The 19578-nt window shown below is 42.6% G+C and overlaps 1 protein-coding gene across 2 annotated transcripts in view; it reads right to left on the bottom strand.

The window, feature by feature from the left end:
• ssbp4 (single stranded DNA binding protein 4) overlaps positions 1-5799 on the bottom strand; it is a 104748-nt gene extending 98949 nt beyond the window's left edge. For both annotated transcript variants that reach the window (XM_034081517.2, XM_034081518.2), the window contains exon 1: positions 5651-5799. In XM_034081517.2, coding sequence (XP_033937408.1) covers positions 5651-5706 — 56 coding nt within the window. In that variant the 5' untranslated portion in view covers positions 5707-5799. The remainder of the gene's footprint in view (positions 1-5650) is intronic.
• Between the last annotated feature and the right edge of the window lie 13779 nt (positions 5800-19578).

The raw sequence follows: 19578 nt of genomic DNA, 5'->3' as shown, positions 1-19578 counted from the left end.
GTCCACACATCAGTGAGCTCTCTCCCACTGCCTCGTCCCCAGGAAACACACCTGACATTTAGCCCCAGGCCGCCCCATCCAGCCTTCCCTTTCCTCCGCTCGCCTCCAGGGACAAGGGCATCTCGGCTGAGTTTAGCCAGCTAAAGCACAGACAGTTAGCAAATTAACTTCCATGTCTTCGTTTCAATAATTCAGCAGAGAGCGCAGGGGCTGGGTGAAGTAAGGTATGAATGAGGAAATGAGGGCTCATTACTGCGTCTGCTTTTTATACATTATCCTTCGCCAAAGAATAACATATATAGCATGCATCATTTATATATTTAGTGACGCACTGAATGTAACATATATTAGAACTGAATTAAAACACATTATTTGCTCAATATTAAATATTGATATCTTAAAGCAGTATATGTGAGAAAATGGTATGGATCACTGAATGAGAGATGTGATGTTGGAGTGACACCGTTTCACTCTTATTCCCACTGCACACACTGTTTGTATTTACTTAGCTTTGCTATGGCAGTTCCTTTGTCAAAACAAATCAGTGTCAACACGCGTGTAAACACACTGGTTAATCCACACTGTCACACACACACACACACACACACACACACACACACACACACACACACACACACACACACACACACACACACACACACACACACACACACACACACACACACACACACACACACACACACACACACACACACACACACACACACACACACACACACACACACACACACACACACACACACACACACACACACACACACACACACACACACACACACACACACACACACACACACACACACACACCTCTCCCTTTCTACCAGCATGACTCTGTGATATTTACCCATCGACTGACTCTCCTGTAAATGTCCTCTAACCTCACAGTAGAAGTTGTTCATTTTCAGTTTAGTTAGTATTTTGTGATTTGTTTTTGGCATAGCTGACATAGTTTTGCCATCACAGCAGCCCCCTCCCACAGCAGTTACTGAGGACCATACTATGATGAAGCTTTAACAACAATAATCCGATAATGTTGATGTGTTTATCTTTAGGTACACATGATTGTTATGTACCTGATGTCTGTCCAGGCGGATGCTTTTCTCCTTATGCTAATACAAGACGCACATAATTCTCCTCTGAGCTCTCTGTTGCCAAACTGATTAACAACTTCAGGCACGGAGCCTCAATATTTATACCGTTTCTTTTATTTCAAGTGAGAAAACTAACAAATGTGTGCAGATGCACCCAGAGCAGCTGACGAAAGGCAGCATTAATTGACTGTTGACATATCTGAATGAGAGCAGTCAGCCACAGGGTGCCGAGGGTAAATCAAGGGTTTCTTTACTTTTAGTGCAATGTTTCTACATGTGTTAGTGCGTAGCGCTTTATGCTTCTTTCAAAAGACTCAAATGCAGATGGCATCTGGGTAGAATCAAAACCATGCATTCAGACCTGAAGATCCTTATTAAACTGCATGTAAATACGAAGGAGGAGCCAGAGGAGGAGCGGAGGATGTAAAGAACCCCGTATTCAAAACAAGCTGATTAACGTCAAGTTCTTTTCACAAACAAATCCAACAGCACTTGAAATCGCACAGAAATATCTGTAAACAAACAGAGGATTAGGAAACAAACCGGGGAGCAGAATTATTTTAGAAACGAAGAACGTGATTTTTTAAAATGAGATGTTTGAACAAGCTATTTAATGTTTTGTGAATGCCACCTTTAATTAGGAAGCCAGATTCATCAGTGCGCATTTCAAAGAGGTGCCAGTTACTGAATAATAAGGTGACATTAATATAGAAGCTGTTGTATTACTGTTCAAATTCAATTAAACGATGCAAAAAAAGTGTGCAGGGTAATTAATGTCTTTGCTCACAAGGGCACCAATTCTTCCTCTACCTTTATAATATTTGTTTACAGACTGTCTGAACACAATAATGTTTCTCAAGGAGTTGCAAAAGAACTCCCCCCCCCCCCCCCCCCATGTGCCTGCTACCTGAATGGGATCTGGATCTAAACTAGGCAAAGCCTTGAATGTTGAATGTAAAAGTGCCGGTTTTATGTTGCATTTCTGAACAAACCCTTTGCATTTGAGCCTTGGTTTCAAGGTTTTTGAAGAAAATAAAAACACACACTGTACACATGCAGTTTGGTGCTGTGTGATGCACACACTTACATTGGAGTTTGTATATTTTTTGTATAGCAAACCTCAGAACTATTCTTTACTATTCAGGTAGCTGAAGGACATGCTGCACTGGAAGGGGGCTTTTTCATTTTTCTTATAAGCATTTTAGATTGAAGTGCCTACATCTGTACAGACAAGATGACATGTAGCAAATAACAACTCCAAACTAAAACAGACATAACAGCTTGCAATAGGACTGCAACATCAGGAGCTAATAGAAACAATGAAACAACACGGACAACTTTGTAGCATCTGTGCTACTACAACTTGTTCAGATTGTCTTGGACTTAAAGAGACAGTGGCGTCAAAAAGATTATGAACATACCGTTTCTTTTGGCTGTTTAAAAAACTTTAAGAGGGAGGTTGATGTCCCTGAAAAGCTTCAGCATCTGGCCAATTACTAACACCAGACTACTAACAAAACCAAATGGTGTTGAAGAATAAAATCTGTTTGAAATACTGCATGTGTATACAAATATTTGAGCTATAGTCTCTGCAGGAACTACATAATATTTCCTCTTCTTCCTTGAAGCAACAGGTGGTCACAAGCCGACACCCTCACTGTCTGATTGCTTTTAACTATAGACAAAGATATGGACAAATACTACAATTATTCTCTTGTTCTTTAACCACTTTTGTGTATTATGTAATATGATGGGTCTAAGTCTCAAATAAACATAATATTAAGCTTAAAAAGGCATAGTATTACCACATAACTTATATACAAACATAAGATAAAATGAGATTAGATCAACTAAGATATGAACAACCATTATTGATCCCTGTTGGGAAATGCAGGGTTCATAACAGCAAAAGAAAAAGATTTAAACATAGAATATATTTGAGAATAAAAGTAAAAAACAAATATGCAGTGTGAATAAGAATACAAATAATATTAAGTAAAACATTAAGTAGTATTAACATATACACCGAAATGAGCGAAGACAGTTATGTATATGTGCAAGTATTTAGTGTGAACCATAGGAATAAATCACCTTATATATATATATTTAATTAAAAGTGGCTATACAGTAATGTCATTATTTTAAGTTGAATTAAGCAGCTGAACAAAACTGATTCCAACTTTACTCAAACCAAAAGAGAGATTTATATATATCCATTTTTATTTAAATATTTGACTTGATATTCAACCCTCTAGCACTGCAGCTGCAATCCTCTGTCAATCTGAAGTCCATCCGGGGTGCTCCTTTTATTCACTATCTGAATATGTAAAGACAGATATGAATATGTAAATATGAATATGAGCTAATTCAGTGATACATTCAGGCAGCTGTTGTGAGCTCCACATTTACAAGGAAACATGTGTTGGCCCTGCGGGGCGGGTTAGGGTGACAAGACAGGTGAGGGGAGAGGGCAAGCGCCGTCCATTATGTCTGTGCAACACCTATAGGCCTGTGACGTGTGCCCTCCCCCCCCCCCCCCACACACACACACACACTGGATACATGGGATTAAATGATATTTCCTGTGCGGTTTCTACACAAATCCAGAGTTTTGTTTTTCAGCAGCCTTAACACAGGAGGATTCATCATTTCCAGCCCCCAAAAGACTTGTATTTCTTATGAGTTCAATTATTAATCCTCCTCCTACACTATCATTTGAAATACATGCTGCCTCGCACTGATTTCACTCTCAATAACACATGGAACATAATCCACACTCCCTGAGCAAGCAAGTGCAACTAAACACAGTCGGAAAACACAGTATTTAAATCATCGCCTGCTCGTTGTAAATAAAGCAACGTAGCCAAGGCACACAAACAGGTGTGGAAGCAGCCCAACGTCTGCTGATGGTTCATATGCAATATTAAAGCATCATATGCTGGTTCAAAGGTCACTCTGCCTGCTGTTCATCAAACCACATGGGACTGTTTTCATTTAGGATTCACTCCTCCACCTCAACACACACACACACACACACACACACACACACACACACACACACACACACACACACACACACACACACACACACACACACACACACACACACACACACACACACACACACACACACACACACACACACACACACACACACACACACACACGCACGCACGCACACACACACAGCTTCTACATTTTCCAATAATCTGATGTGAATTCTGAGTGAAATTAAACGCTTGTGGCACTAAAAGTGTACAAAGTCATATTGGAGGAGCTTACACTAAGCACATAAGCGAGCCACATCTCTCGAAAGATTAATCAATTGAATGTGACACAGCAATGCATCAAAAAATACAAAAGAGTCTCTAAAGAAATGTTGTTTCTATTACAGATGTATGAGGAGCGGTAACACAGCCTCTCAGGACTGGGCAGTGTTTTTAGATCACAATTGCATCCCAGCAGGGAAACTATACCTCAGACTGTTTAATCCTTTAAAATAGATCATTTTGATAAAATACTACTATTTTTTAAAGTGTGGGTTTGCAATACAGGTTTACATCTTTGAATGGATCCATACAGGAATATTAGAGGCAGCGTCGATATGAAGAGCAGGCATGAGGAGCAGCCTTCAGTCAAGGGACAGTGACATTTTAAAGTAACATAGTCTTACACAGAAAAACACTAATTCATGCACTGATATGACTGATGTTCGTATGTTAAAAAAAAACATTTAACACCAAATTTAGCAAAGGGCATGATAGAAATAACCCATATTTAAAAACACACAAAAACATTATTTTCGCATTATTTTCAGACACAATAAGGAAGATTTCGTGTAGATGCGACAACTTACTACATTTATCAATAGGTCTTATAATATAAATCATAAATATTATCAGATAAATGCTCCTTGCAGAATGACTCATGTGAACGGATGCTAAAAAGTTTACCACCGCTGTATGATCTCTGAATGGGACCAAACTTTTCCTACATCGCCAGGTTTAGATACTACCGGCTTCACGTTAAAAACATACATCAAATGTCCCGAGCAATCTACCCGTTTATATTTCTAAAACACACAATAATCCAACCATGCAGCAGCTTCATCTCCTAAAGTTTAAGATAAAAAACGACCGAGCAGCAGCAGTCCGCACAGGGACGATCACACAGGAACATGTTTTACCCAAAATTAAACGCTTTCTCAACTTGCAGCGCTGCAGAAGCGAAACATAAAATATATTGTTGCACTCAAAATGCTGCACCAAGTTACAGAATAAGTGTACGCGAAGACACACTATTGGTCCCATGCAAGAAAAACGCGAAAGTGCAAACAAAAGGTAAACATTTAAAAAAGTTTAAGAGACGCACCTCTAAGGTGGTAGGAGGGGAGGGGGACACGCAGGCACGAGCGCACTTTAGTACAGTACACTGCTTTTAAATTACCTAGTTTTGAAAGTTGGACTCCCTTCCCTGTCCCACACGCCTGTGCATGATAAGCAGGTAAAGTGTCACATATTAGCGCATAATTCACTTACTTTTCTCTCGCTTGGTTATCGGAAGGGACGACAGCTCCTTTACCTTTGGCGTACATGCTGGATTCTGTTTTAAGACTTTTGCCCCACTCAACACCTGTCAAAGAAAGCAGCCAGGAAAACGCTCCATCTCCATAGCTACCCCTTTAGTGTTTTTCCTCCCCCCCCCCCCCTTCTCCTCCTCCCCCTCCTCCTCCCTCCTCCTTCTCTCTCCTCTCCCTCCCTCTCTTTCTCTTCTATTTTTTTTTTTTTTTTTTTTTTTTTTTTACATCTCCAACATTGGCCACAAATCAGGCACAGTTTCTGTTGGGGGGACTTGAAACCGTCCTCTGTTGGATTTTTTTCCCTCCTCAGCCGCTGTTCCGCAGACCTGCTCTTCCTCCCTCCACTGTGCAAACGGTGGGGGCTCCTTAAAGGGAAACACACACTTCTTGTTTACTGACCTCAGAAACATGAGGAGAGAAAAGGGGGGAAGATAGGGGAAAGGCATGCCGGGTACAGGCTCTGCACTTAGAACGACTGCAGCCGGCTCGTGTTGGGAGGCTTGCAATAGTCGTTATGTTTTTCCCCTAAAAAGACATTCCAGGACTTCGACTCCAATTTGGTTTAGAGACTATGACTCAAACATTTAGGAAACTACTCTAATTTTTTCACAGGATTTCACACCATCCTATGGAAGGTAGCTTATTATTTCCCATATTGTGAGGTGGTCTCGATGTAGCAAACATTGTTTTGTCATAATCACTAAATAATTACCGCACCTTATTAGGTAAAGAAAACTGTCATTGTTATGGTCAACCAACACATTATGATGTTTAGTATGGCCACAGGCAATGGCTACTCATTTAAAGCAGGGGGGGGGGGTTCAGGATTTGTTTTAAATTAAGAGTCATGGGGGTTAAGTACCACGTGAACGAATTAGTTTAGGCTCAGTTCAAAATTACTTGAAAATGTGTGAAATACCCCTATGTTTACTAAATTAGCAACATATTCGAACCCTATGATTCAAGTGACGGAATTGCTGGCGGGTTTCTTTCTCAAACGGCGGCCTTGCCGGGCGTCAGTCATGTAATATGTCTTCCAAAAATATATACGCAGACATTATTTAGAAAGGATACACACAGAGACAATTTCCTATATATTTTTCGGCCGAGGCTATATACAGGACGGTCCTGTACACAACGCCAAATGGCTATATACAGGACCGTCCTGTACACAGCTCTCTGAAATGGCTATATACAGGACGGTCCTGCACAGAAGCCCTGAAATGGCTATATACAGGACCGTCCTGCAGCTATCGTCAAATGACTATATACAGACAGGGCTATTATAGCATGCTTAAGCAAGTTTCGCGGGTGGTAATGTAGGGATAGGATTCACAGATAAATATTCTTACGACAACATTATTTTCAATGAGTTTCCCCTCAATATAAAATTGTGGCAATTAAATCTCTTTCCATGCTTAGCTTTTTATGCTGATTTCAGTCTTTTTTTGGCTTATCTTTTTATGTTGTTTCAATCATTTTCTACTTTATATTTTCCAATGCACAATGTTTTACTTGTAAAGGATATCACTGCATACTTTAAAGACTACTCGGTTTTATTAAAACTGAAGGTTTTTTTGTAAAGAATACGCCGACATTTCGTTGACATGTAGTGATTTTGCATTGAAAGCAACACAAATCATTTATCGACTACGCCGGCATTTTTATTTTAGAAATCAGAGAAACCGTCTTTTGAATTGTATGTAGTATGCTGTACATTTTTGTAATTTATCCTGCTGTAAATGTTAATTGTACACCAATTATATCCATATTTCTGTAGACTACATACAAAGCCATTTCAGGGCTTCTGTGCAGGACCGTCCTGTATATAGCCATTTCAGAGAGCTGTGTACAGGACGGTCCTGTATATAGCCATTTGGCGTTGTGTACAGGACCGTCCTGTATATAGCCATTTCAGAGACCTTATATACAGGACCGTCCTGTATATAGCCACTCCCATATTTTTCACAGGGCAGGGCCACTGACCGGCATCTTTATGAGACTAGCGGCAGGTCTAAATCGATTATCTCTAAAGGGAGTGAAGTCAAACACAGATTAGGACCAATTCTGTGACCCCATAGTCACTAAAGTAAATATTAGACCCATCTTCCGTACAGACAATAAAAAATCTTCTGCTTTCATTAATTAGCAAACGTTCGCTAACACACTATAGCTAACTAATCTTCATAATGTCAATGTGTTTTTTAGGTGTGTACATATCAAATTTGAGCAAAATAAGATATAAATAGCCAAATGAGACAGTGCCCACTAAGGATACAGGAAGTACATACGATTTTATACAACTGGCTATGTTTGTAATGCGTCATCTTTTTTTAATTGAAATTAATCTGGTGTTTTTTTTTACCATTACAGTCAACATTGCTTTTTTGTTGTTGCTTGAAACAACAATGATATCAACTCTACAGATGTGCAAAACGTTGATGTGCTGTGACTGACTTACAGTTTATGAAATACTAAATATGATCATTCCAAGGCTCTTGCACAATTTGTATACAAGACCGTATGTGACCATGTGCTTACACGTTTAAAATGACATCTATATAAGCATGAATTAGACTTCAGGTAGCCATAACAACATTAGGCTACACGTTTCTCATGCTACTGGATGCAGTACAATATGGTATAGTTCCACTTACACCAGGTTAACTACACATTTCCCAACACAGAGAGGGACAATTTGTTTGGGACCCTTTGAGAACAAATCTAATGACGCATTATGATCCTTACAATCCACCGGACATATGGGGTTGTGACAAGTGTCAGATAGTTTCCTGCTCACTTGTCCGTTTAAACCTCTATATCAAGGTACCCACTTAACACACGTGGCCCTGATGTTGATGTGGGACATCTATACAGGTCATTGGACATGGGGAAAATATCATCAACTCTTAACCCTTACTTACAGTAAAAGGAGATGGCTCTTGAAACTGCTCAAGAAATGTTTACAATATACATGTGAGTACTATCAAACTAATTAAGCCATTAAAATAAATAAGGTGGTTCTCTGAAACCCTTATTGATTTGTGTTGATATTGGTGGGTGTTTGCCCTATGATGATCACTGACTGAGTTCATAGTTAGTGCATTAATTTACAGTCATTTACTGATATTATAGTTATTTAGTCATAGACCGCCCACACGCCCCACTTTTCAGAATTTGCTTTCTCAGCAACAAAAAGACATGATCTATTGCTTTTGAATAAATACAAAAAGAATGTACTGTTTTGGATGTGGATACAGAAGTGAGGAGTTAAGCAAGGGCGTTTTTGGTTAACACATGGGAGGCTTAAGCAGCAGTCACCAGTGCCAAATCGCTGCTCTGCATAGAGAGCCTCTACTGTGCATTTCACATTTCGCATAGGGCTTCAGTCTTGATGAGATATTTAGCTGATTGCTAGCTAAAAGGGGATTGGTTATTATTATTCATTTCAACTCTGACACCTAAATGACCGGAGGGCATCCCACTTTCCCTGGCACTCCTACACCTCAGACTCCAATTACAAAGCAGCTGTACTGTAGTTGCTCCGAATCACAGAATGTGACCAGCTCTGTGTAATAACAATTATGGCCAGCTATTAGCTCATTCAAAGGGAGACACATTCATTTGTCAACAGGGTCTAAAGACAGCACATACTGGTGATCTTTAACTTTCACCAAACTTTCTATTATGCTTTTGGGGGTTTTCCCTTTCCTGTTTGTTATATAGGTTATTGTGCATGTACATGTTCTGCAAAGGCTTGAATACCAAAGGACCTGAAACGCCCGAACTTGACTCCTTTGTTTACTTCCGTGTAATGTAACATGTAACACTCGCGCTTCTATCGGCTAGCGCTCCAACATATTGTACCGTGTACTAATGGGCGGGACATCTCTAAGCGATTGCCCAATCACAACAGAGCCAGCCAGCTCACCAATCAGAGCAGACTGAGCTCTGGTTTCAGACAGAGGGTGAAAAGATGTGCTGCAGCACAGGTAGTATGAGAAAAATAAATAACTTTTTTAACATTAACGAACACAAATAGTGTTTGTTTTGAGACAACCCTACACTGCCAAGAATCAGTAAGTACAAACTGTACGAACAACTTATAATTTCAAGAAATAGAGACCACGCCTTGCAGGAGTATATATTTCACTGGTATTCACTTACATTCGGTTCAGGGTAAAGAAGGAATTTGAAATGTGAGAAATATAAAAGAAAAACATGATCACATGTCCTTATATTGGCAACCGATAACATTTCAGAGCGGAAACAAGGAGGAAAGCTATAGTGGTGTTATCCATTTGTCTTTTTCTCTTTATTGTGGCCTTTCTTACAAGCATGAAACTTGCAAATCCAGTAACTACTAAGCCCAATGTCTACATTTCTTTACCCTGAAAGTGTGTTAAAATCTTGTTGCATTTTTACCAAATTAAAGACTTTCATGTTATGCAACAGCTCCAACAGTGAGGGCCCACGTTAGACGTGCAGACATTCAGTACCTCTGTTAGGTCGCTGCTCCGCCCGACATCGGCCTGCACGGGAAGGAAAAACACAATATGTTGCAGTCCAGACCAACAGAGGAATTCCCCCAGCCCCTGCCTTTGTGAGGCCAAATTATAATTAATCACAGGTTGAATAATTCAGCGCCAAGCGAATGGATGCCTTTCTCTGCTCATTTCTCGCCACCTGCCTCAGGAGGCGTCCCCAGAGCAAGCATGTGTGTTTAGGTTATGTTTACGCATGTGCTTGTGTGTGCGCGTGTGTGTGTTTTTGTGGAGATGCTTCTACAGGCCCAGTATAAAGAAAAACACAAACCAGAAACAACCACACACAAGACAGCAATGAAACCTCCGCCCTGAAATCCCTATGAGTCAGCCTTGACTTGCAGTGGCCCCTTGATCCGCCTCTTCTCTTCTTTTTCACTCAGTCCATCTTTGTTCTCGAACATCTTTTAAGCAACTTGGAGGACTATATTCCTGAAGGGGATGGGAACATCTATTCAAATACCTCCTTACTTTCTTTGTGTCCAGTGATTGGGTCAACAACAGGTTACAGGAAGTTCATGTGTGTGCATGTAACAGAATGGGAGACAATGGGGAGCATGCTCATGTGGCAAAAGCATTGATGCAAATCATCCTGTCTGCATGTAAGTGTGTGATTTACACAGGAAACTGCAATGAAAAGTCAATCAATGGACCGCTCAGCCATTGTTAATGTGAAACATTTATTTAAGCGAATGGGGACAACAATGTGATCCAGTATAGAACAAGAGCAATGCAGCGGACAATATTTAACAGTAATATAAAACATGTCTTGGTGACCATCTACTGCAGCTGAAATATTTTTGAGTCTTTAAGCCCCTGCTTACATAACTTCAAGCACTCTGTTATCCCAAATATGAACCTGTCTGTCTGGTAACGTGTCTGTCTGCTAGTCTATCTGTCTGTCTGTCTGTCTGTGTGCCAACCTACCAGCTGTTCAGTCTGTCCGCCTGCCTTCCTGTCTATTTGCCTGTTCTGATTTGCGTCATTCCACATGGTCACCAAGTTCGTCTGTGCCATTCTCGAGCACCCTCCCAACCCCCCCCCCCTTGCTCCGCTTCATCCATCTGACACCCAGCGGCTACTGCGAGCCTCTGCTGTGATGAAGAAAGACTGGGCTCTTCATCGTTCCCATAATTAGAGACAAAGAAAGAAAAGAAAGCTTTGGCACGCGTTGCTTTTGTGCGCCTCCTCTGCAGATACAGGTTGCAGCCACACATGAAAGCAATAATAATAAAATCCATCTCCTATATATTTCTTTCTGGGCCGCCTCGTAAACATTTGTAAAGTCATTGCAAACTTTAAGAACACTATTCTTCAGATTGTAGTTGACATCACAAAAGCCTAATGGGTAAAATAAGTATGTGTTATATTTTCACTTCTTTCTTTTCAACTTGTGTATGCCGTTTCTTCAGATTTACCAGCTGCTGATGCCACATTATCATCAAGCAAAACCATGAACCCAGAAGAAGCGAGGCCTTAAACAGGGGTTCAGATTTAAAACACTTCTACATTAAAAATGTTGTTTCAGATACCATGAGACAATGACATCAAGGAAGTGCAGTGTGAGTAGCTATCTGTAAGTCTGAAGGCTTGTCATACGCGATAACACAGGGTTTCCAGGTCATTTTTAACTCTGCCAACAATGAAACACCTGAACTACATTAAAATGTCTAAATCTACTTCAGCTTATACTTTTGCCCCCTTTGGGACGGGCAGCCCAGCTGAACAAATCACTATTGTAATGGCTGCAACGTCATCTGACAAAATCAACATAAATACTGTACAAATGAATACGGACAGCTGTGTGATAGGCTAAGTCGACATTTTAAATAAACAAGAAACAGTTGTCTACTAAACTTTGCTGTCCGTGTTTCTCGTTGAGACTGAAACGTTGACATTTTAAGAACTATACATTCGGTAGTCCATTATGAAATGAAAAATTAAGTGGCTTAGTGCCGACGTAATCTAAGAATGACCTTTTCCTACCATATGACACTGCATTTTATTGATGCCGGTGTGTACAGATTGCAGATACATCATGTTAAATGGTGGCTCTTGTAATCGGTTAGCTTCTTGGAGATGTCCCGTCCCTTAGCTTATCACGTGCAATGTGTTGGATAGCTTGCTAGTTATGTAGTGATGTCACTTTGTTACGGAAGTAAACAACGATTCAGGCAGGGGAGGAGTGTGTGAGAGAGACGCTCCCTCTGGAGGGAACTTCGGGGTACAATGATGCCTTTGAAGACCGTTAACATGCACAACACCTATATAACAGACTACAGGAAAGGGAAACCCCCAAAAAGCACAATCGGGCCCCTTTAAGATCGCTGTTATCACAATGTCTGTGCATCGACACATTTGGTATACATACTGAACTGTGTTGGTAGTGGTTGTTTCACATCATGTGATAAGCATGTGATGTGATAACTGTGTCTCCCTCCTCCACTTTTATTCTCGACACGTTAACTCTGTCCCTGTACCTTTAAGAAGAACACGAAGAAGAGAGGGGAGGGGGCGAGGGAGAACAGGGAGAAGTGCAGTGGCTGAGTGAGAGAGAGAGAGAAAGAAAGAAAGAAAGAAAGAAAGAAAGAGAGAGAGAGAGAAGGAGGCGGTGGTGATGTTCTCATGTGTTTTCTTTCTGTGGGAAGTGGCACAGCCCCGCCGCAGCATAAATACACACACGCATGAACACACGCCTGCCCACACTCACACACACACAGGAAGGCAACACATTTTTCTACGTGTGAGAGAGGGTCCCATCCTCACAGTCAGGGAAGAGAGAGCCATGTTGACGACCATATTCCACAGCTGTGATCCATGGAAAAGGAAGGGATGGCGGGGAGAAGAAGGAGGAGGGGACGTTTGAGAGGAGGACAGAAAAGGAGGATTTCTGAGAAAAAGTTTTGTATGTTAAAGAGGGAGAGATCTCAGATGGGCCTTGCAGTGAAACTATTGGTATTGCTCTCTCGTCTTAAGGTTGATATGATACAGAGACAAACTTGATTGTAATGTCTCCACCAGTAAATCCTCTTTCTTTCTGGGTGATAACTGTGAGGAAGAATTGCTCTGGATTTTTCCAATGTGGCTTCCTGCTTAGTTTTAGATGGGAACCACAAACAGCCAGGCCCAACCCCACAGAGCCACACTGAAACATGTGGTTACATCCTCTGCCCGCTCCCTCTCTGCTGCCATTACCCACCATCCTCTTACTTCCCCACCACCACCGTATATTGGCTTTGCCTTCCTCAGAGTCAAATTACCATGACACTGCTGAGGATGACGATGGGATGGAGTCAGCCCCAAAGTGAGTTAGAAGTGAGAGTGGCAGCTAGCTGTTTCTGTAACAGGCTTTGTGGTACAACAATCCTCTAAGCTGGACCCGGAGGGCCATGGCGAACCGCGGTCACACTCCGATAAGGGCCGGCCCGGCAGCGGAGAGGAACACGCGCCGCCTGTGACTGGCAGGCAGGCGGTGAAATTGCATCATCAGCGTGAAGGCAGCCACCTTTGCCAAAAACATGGCTTGGTGGAACCCGCAAAAAGCATGCCGTGCCAACCCACTCCTCATCTAACACCCCCCACTCTCCATTTAGTAACCACTCCATCTCTAATACCACCCCTCATGTCCCTCCCCCTCACCGTCAAATTTTGTAATTCTTCATTCCAAAACATGCTCATGAGCACGCTTGCCAACATGCATGCCCACACTAGCACGTGCATCCATTCTGCATCACAGTGTATCTCTGCTGCATGTCTCCCACACGCCCTTGTACACCACTGCCAGGCTTCATGGAGCACAGTGACCTCTTCCCGCCCTGAGGATGTGTGTGTGTGTGTGTGTGTGTGTGTGTGTGTGTGTGTGTGTGTGTGTGTGTGTGTGTGTGTGTGTGTGTGTGTGTGTGTGTGTGTGTGTGTGTGTGTGTGTGTGTGTGTATGTGTGTGTGTGTGTGTGTGTGTGTGTGTGTGTGTGTGTGTGTGTGTGTGTGTGTGTGTGTGTGTGTGTGTGTGTGTGTGTGTGTGTGTGTGTGTGTGTGTGTGTGTGTGTGTGTGTGTGTGTGTGTGTGTGTGTGTGTGTGTGTGTTGCATGGTGCAGGGGGGATGGGGTTTAAGCAGACGGGTAATGGGGGTTGTCACACCAGGGATAGGCGGTTGTCTGCGTCTCTGTGCCCTACAAGAGAGAACTGGTGCCATTATGAACATCATTCACTCCCTGAGCTTCGAAACAGGCCTTCAGTGATGAAAATATACAATAACACAGAGAAGAAAATAAAAGCTCCCACTACATCCAATGAAATATTTGTACTTAAACTCAAGGTAGCTGTTCTCCTGCACTATTCATAGCAATACCTACCAGATACAATACACTATAAATCATATATTTCCCACAATAACAATTTGTATGTAATCCACATAGCTTGATTGTGAACCAAGAAGTATAAAGAGCAATACCAATTTCAGAAGGTGAATTCAGAATGGATTTATTCATCACATAGTTTGGGTACTCGAGTAAACCCCTTGTGTAATTATTTTACCCCAAACGTGGAGAAATGTTCAATTAACTTTCACTCTATTGTAGTTATATTAACCTAACTCTTAAATCGGCATTCACGTATATATGTCTTGGAAAATATATTCCTTTTTACTACAAGACACCCATACTACACTGTTATTACAGCCATATTTCACATTAATACATCCCTATTACACCCTTTTTATACCCATGTTACACCCACGTTAAACTGTTGTTAGACCTATATTACAACCATGTAACACCAATATTAAACCCATTTAACACATGGACATAGGATTTAGGGGGCTAAAAGAAATGTTCCCAACACTTACCATTTGGTTTTGTTGCCTCAAACGAACAAAGGTGTATCCCGTGAAGACTGACATTTAATGAGCCGAAACTGACAGTGTATATAAAAAATATATATTTGTTACGGTTGAGTGAAGGAAGCAGGACCCAAATGCAGATAACTCTGATTAACCTTTATTTCAAGGATAATGAAAATAACTCGGACAAAACAGAACACTCCCCGGTGAACTCAGTCACCAACAAAAGACGAACCAACACTGAACACAGGAAGAGACAAGACTAAATACAGGGAGGGGTAATCACAGGACGAGCAACAAGGGCCACAGGTGAACACAATCAGACAACTAGACACACCAGGGAAACTAACGACAGGGAGGAAAAACACAGAGAGAGGGACCAGACAATACACAAGGGAGACAGGGAGAACCATCCATCCATCCATCCATCCATCCATCTTCTCCCGCTTATCCGTGGTCGGGTCGCGGGGGTAGCAGTTCCAGCAGAGAGCCCCAAACTTTCTTTTCCCATCAACCAGCTCTGACTGGGGGGTCCCAAGGCGCTCCCAGGCCAGCGAAGAGATATAATCCCTCCACCTGGTCCTAGGTCTACCCCTTGGTCTCTTCCCAGCTGGACGTGCCTGGAACACCTCCCTAGGGAGGCGCCCAGGTGGCATCCTAACTAGGTGCCCGAACCACCTCAACTGGCTCCTTTCGACGCGAAGGAGGAGCGGCTCAACTCCGAGTCCCTCCCTGATGACCGAACTTCTCACCTTATCCCTAAGGGAGACGCCAGCCACCCTGCGGAGAAAACCCATCTCGGCCACTTGTATCCGCGATCTCGTTCTTTCGGTCATGACCCATCCTTCATGACCATAGGTGAGGGTAGGAACGAATATGGCCCGGTAGACAGAGAGCTTTGCCTTCTGGCTCAGCTCCCTTTTCGTCACAACGGTGCGGTAAAGCGACTGCAGTACCGCTCCCGCTGCTCCGATTCTCCGGCCCATCTCACGCTTCATTGTTCTCTCACTCGAGAACAAGACCCCGAGATACTTGAACTCCTTCACTTGGGGTAAGGACTCATTCCCTACTTGGAGTGGACAGTCCATCGGTTTCCTGCTGAGAACCATGGCCTCAGATTTGGAGGTGCTGATCCTCATCCCAGCCGCTTCACACTCGGTTGCGAACCGATCCAGTGAGTGCTGAAGGTCGCAGACCGATGAAGCTATCAGAACCACATCATCTGCAAAAAGCAGTGGTGCAATCCTTAGTCCACCGAGCTGCAGACCCCCTCCCCCACGACTACGCCTCGAAATCCGATCCATGTATATTACAAACAGGATTGGTGACAAAGCGCAGCCCTGGCGGAGGCAAACCCTCACCGGAAATGGGTCCGACTTACTGCCGAGGACCCGGACACAGCTCTCGCTTTGGGAGTACAGAGATTGGATGGCCCTGAGTAGAGACCCCCTCACCCCATACTCCCGCAGCACCTCCCACAGTAACTCCCTGGGAACTCGGTCATACGCCTTCTCCAAGTCTACAAAACACATGTAGACCGGATAAGCGTACTCCCAGGCCCCCTCCAGGATCCTTGCGAGAGTAAAAAGATGATCCGTCGTTCCACGACCAGGACGGAATCCGCATTGTTCCTCCTCAATCTGAGGTTCGACAATCGGCAATAGACAGGGAGAACCGAACAGCAAAATAAACCCAAACCTAGACATACAAAACTAAAAACGTGACATAACATGAGAATCGTGACAATATTGTTAGATATGATACAAACTGTTTATTAAGTCCTGCTTGCAAGTCAGATCTTTCCAAACATCTAACCTTCCATTTTAAAACACCTGCAAATATGACATCTCAAATCAATTACAGCCATAGATTTGCCAAGTGCTACATTTGTTATTTATAAAAAAGCAGTGACAGGCTGATGGGGACAATCGAGGGGAAATAACGTGTTGTCTTCTGCGATTTGTTCCAGCGGTTTGCTCCGCTTGGTGTACAATTGACTAACCTTGCTAAACTGTGTGTGATGCAAAGAGGAGGTCACCAAGGGGACAGTGGCTGACAAGATAGCTGGAGGTGTGTGTCATACATCGGAGGGGGGGGGGGGGGTGTTGCAGTGGGCGGGCAGACGGGATTGTGATCCTGTACGGAGGAGGGAGGCGGCGGCACGGGGGCCGAATGATATGAATAATACCACACACAGAAAGTAAACAGACGTTCTTAACTTGTTTTAACACCTACAGCAGCTGACTGGCAGACAGAGAAGGTGGGAGGGATGAGGAGAGACAAACAAACACAGAGAAGATCAGGGATCAGGAGACACTGCCGTATGAAGTTTGCCTCATTTTTTAAGCTCCCAAAATAGCCTCATTGGGATGATGAATTAAGAGCTGCCTGTGTTGTCAGAAGAGTAGGATGGAGGTATTGTTTGGTTCTCTTCTCCTCCCTCTCTTAAACATCTCCATAGATAGAGTCTGAACCTAGCTCATGCTTTAAACTGCACTGTTAGACGTCTATAAGAAGGCAGCAGGGATGGCACACTTAAGATTTTCTCTCCGTGCACCACTGTGAAGAGTGAAATCAAAACAGAGGCAACGCCATGGGAGGCCTGAGGGAATGCTACCGCAGGCTTCACACCGAGGTGGAGGCTCGAAAAGATGCTCACCAGGGCTTTTTGCGTTATATGAAAAAAGCATCATGGTACGTGTGTATTTACTGTATTTGTGTGTCAGGAATGTAGCATCCCTCCCTCTCACTCTGTTCCCCATACTTCAGCTTTACTCAAAGTGGCTCAAACTAAAAACGGCTGTTTCAAGAAGTGAGGAGAGATTTTGAGTTTGGCAATGACTGTATTTCTGTGTGTGTGTCTTTGTGTGTGTGTATGTGTGATTTTGGGTGTGCGTGGTTTTGTTGCATGTGTGCCTGCGTGCTTCAGTACATGTGTTTGTGCTACATGGAAGGGGGTGTAAGCCTTGCAGAAAATAGGCTGACGTGACCTACATATCCATGTGGCTTCCTATTAGCATACACCCATATTTCACATAGACACACACTTGTAAACTGCCACACACACACACACACACACACACACACACACACACACACACACACACACACACACACACACACACACACACACACACACACACACACACACACACACACACACACACAGATAACAGTGACTTGTGTCATAAAGACAGCCAAGAAGAAAGCTATTTACATTATTTGCATTGTGTCCTTTGTTTGCCTTTAACCGTCTCAACACCAGAGCAGATGGCCCTCTGACACACGCACGCACGCACGCACACACACACACACACACACACACACACACACACACACACACACACACACACACACACACACACACACACACACACACACACACACACACACACACACACACACACACACACACACACACACACACACACACACACACACACACACACACACACACACACACATGATGGACATCATGAATGAATGTGTGCACAACCCTGTGGCAAACCATTTCCATTTTTAGGATTGCATGACAAACAATGTACATGATGAAGCTTACACTCCAGTTGACATGATCATACATGACTGACACCATCAACACTAATACATGTATGACACTGCAGGAAGCAGAAGGTAAATCTGAGGTTAAACCAATATACTGTGAACATTTATGATGTCAAAAGATGAATGAAAAAAAGATGTTACAAATCAGAAAAGATTGACAACATTGGTAATTTGGTGATGTTCACCCATTGCCCTACACTTATATTAATCTGACAAGAATATTGTTTTACACAAATTACATTTATAAACTCTCAAAAAGCCTGTATTTTTTTCACTGGCAACACAAATGAACTTTGACCAGGTTTTCCTAGTCTCGGAATTGCTTATCAAGTTGACACTGTATTCAGGTCCCACTTAGTTTAGGCTACAGAGACACTCGGTGAAGGCAGTGGTTTTGGTAAAATATTGAAAAAGTTAAAGTAAACAGGTCCTGTCCAAGTCAAGCATTTGCTTTTCTCGATATTTACCAAGGACCATAACCTTTGAGTTGCAAAACAAACCCCTAAAAACACTCATCATGTATATGTTGCCACCAGCAAATCAAATCATATAAGTTAAATCAGGGATAATTTAAAACATATATTCCAAAAGTAATCCATGTTGTTTTCTGATGGAGAAAACTAACGTTTGTTGTCGACAGCTAACTTTAATTTCCCCGGACTTCTTTCTGAGGATTTGATATGGCTGCACGTAGCCACTTGATCCTCCTTAGCAACAGTCTGTTCTTCTTAGCAGCGGTCTGTTAGCAAGAATTAACAACCTCTGGAATGTCTTGACCAATCAGAATTGAGAATTCAACAGAGTCATGTCATAGTGGTAAACATTATTTGTTATAATGGGTCAATAAAGCGTGTTATCGACACAGTAGATGTTTGTATCCCGCTTCCATCCCCAGGTAACCTCCTTTAACCTTGAGCATGATCTTTCCCGCCCTATAGCCAAG

This window comes from Pseudochaenichthys georgianus, chromosome 4, assembly GCF_902827115.2.
Source record: "Pseudochaenichthys georgianus chromosome 4, fPseGeo1.2, whole genome shotgun sequence".
In the NCBI taxonomy this organism is placed as follows: domain Eukaryota; kingdom Metazoa; phylum Chordata; class Actinopteri; order Perciformes; family Channichthyidae; genus Pseudochaenichthys; species Pseudochaenichthys georgianus.
This window is presented reverse-complemented; position numbering and strand designations above follow the sequence as displayed.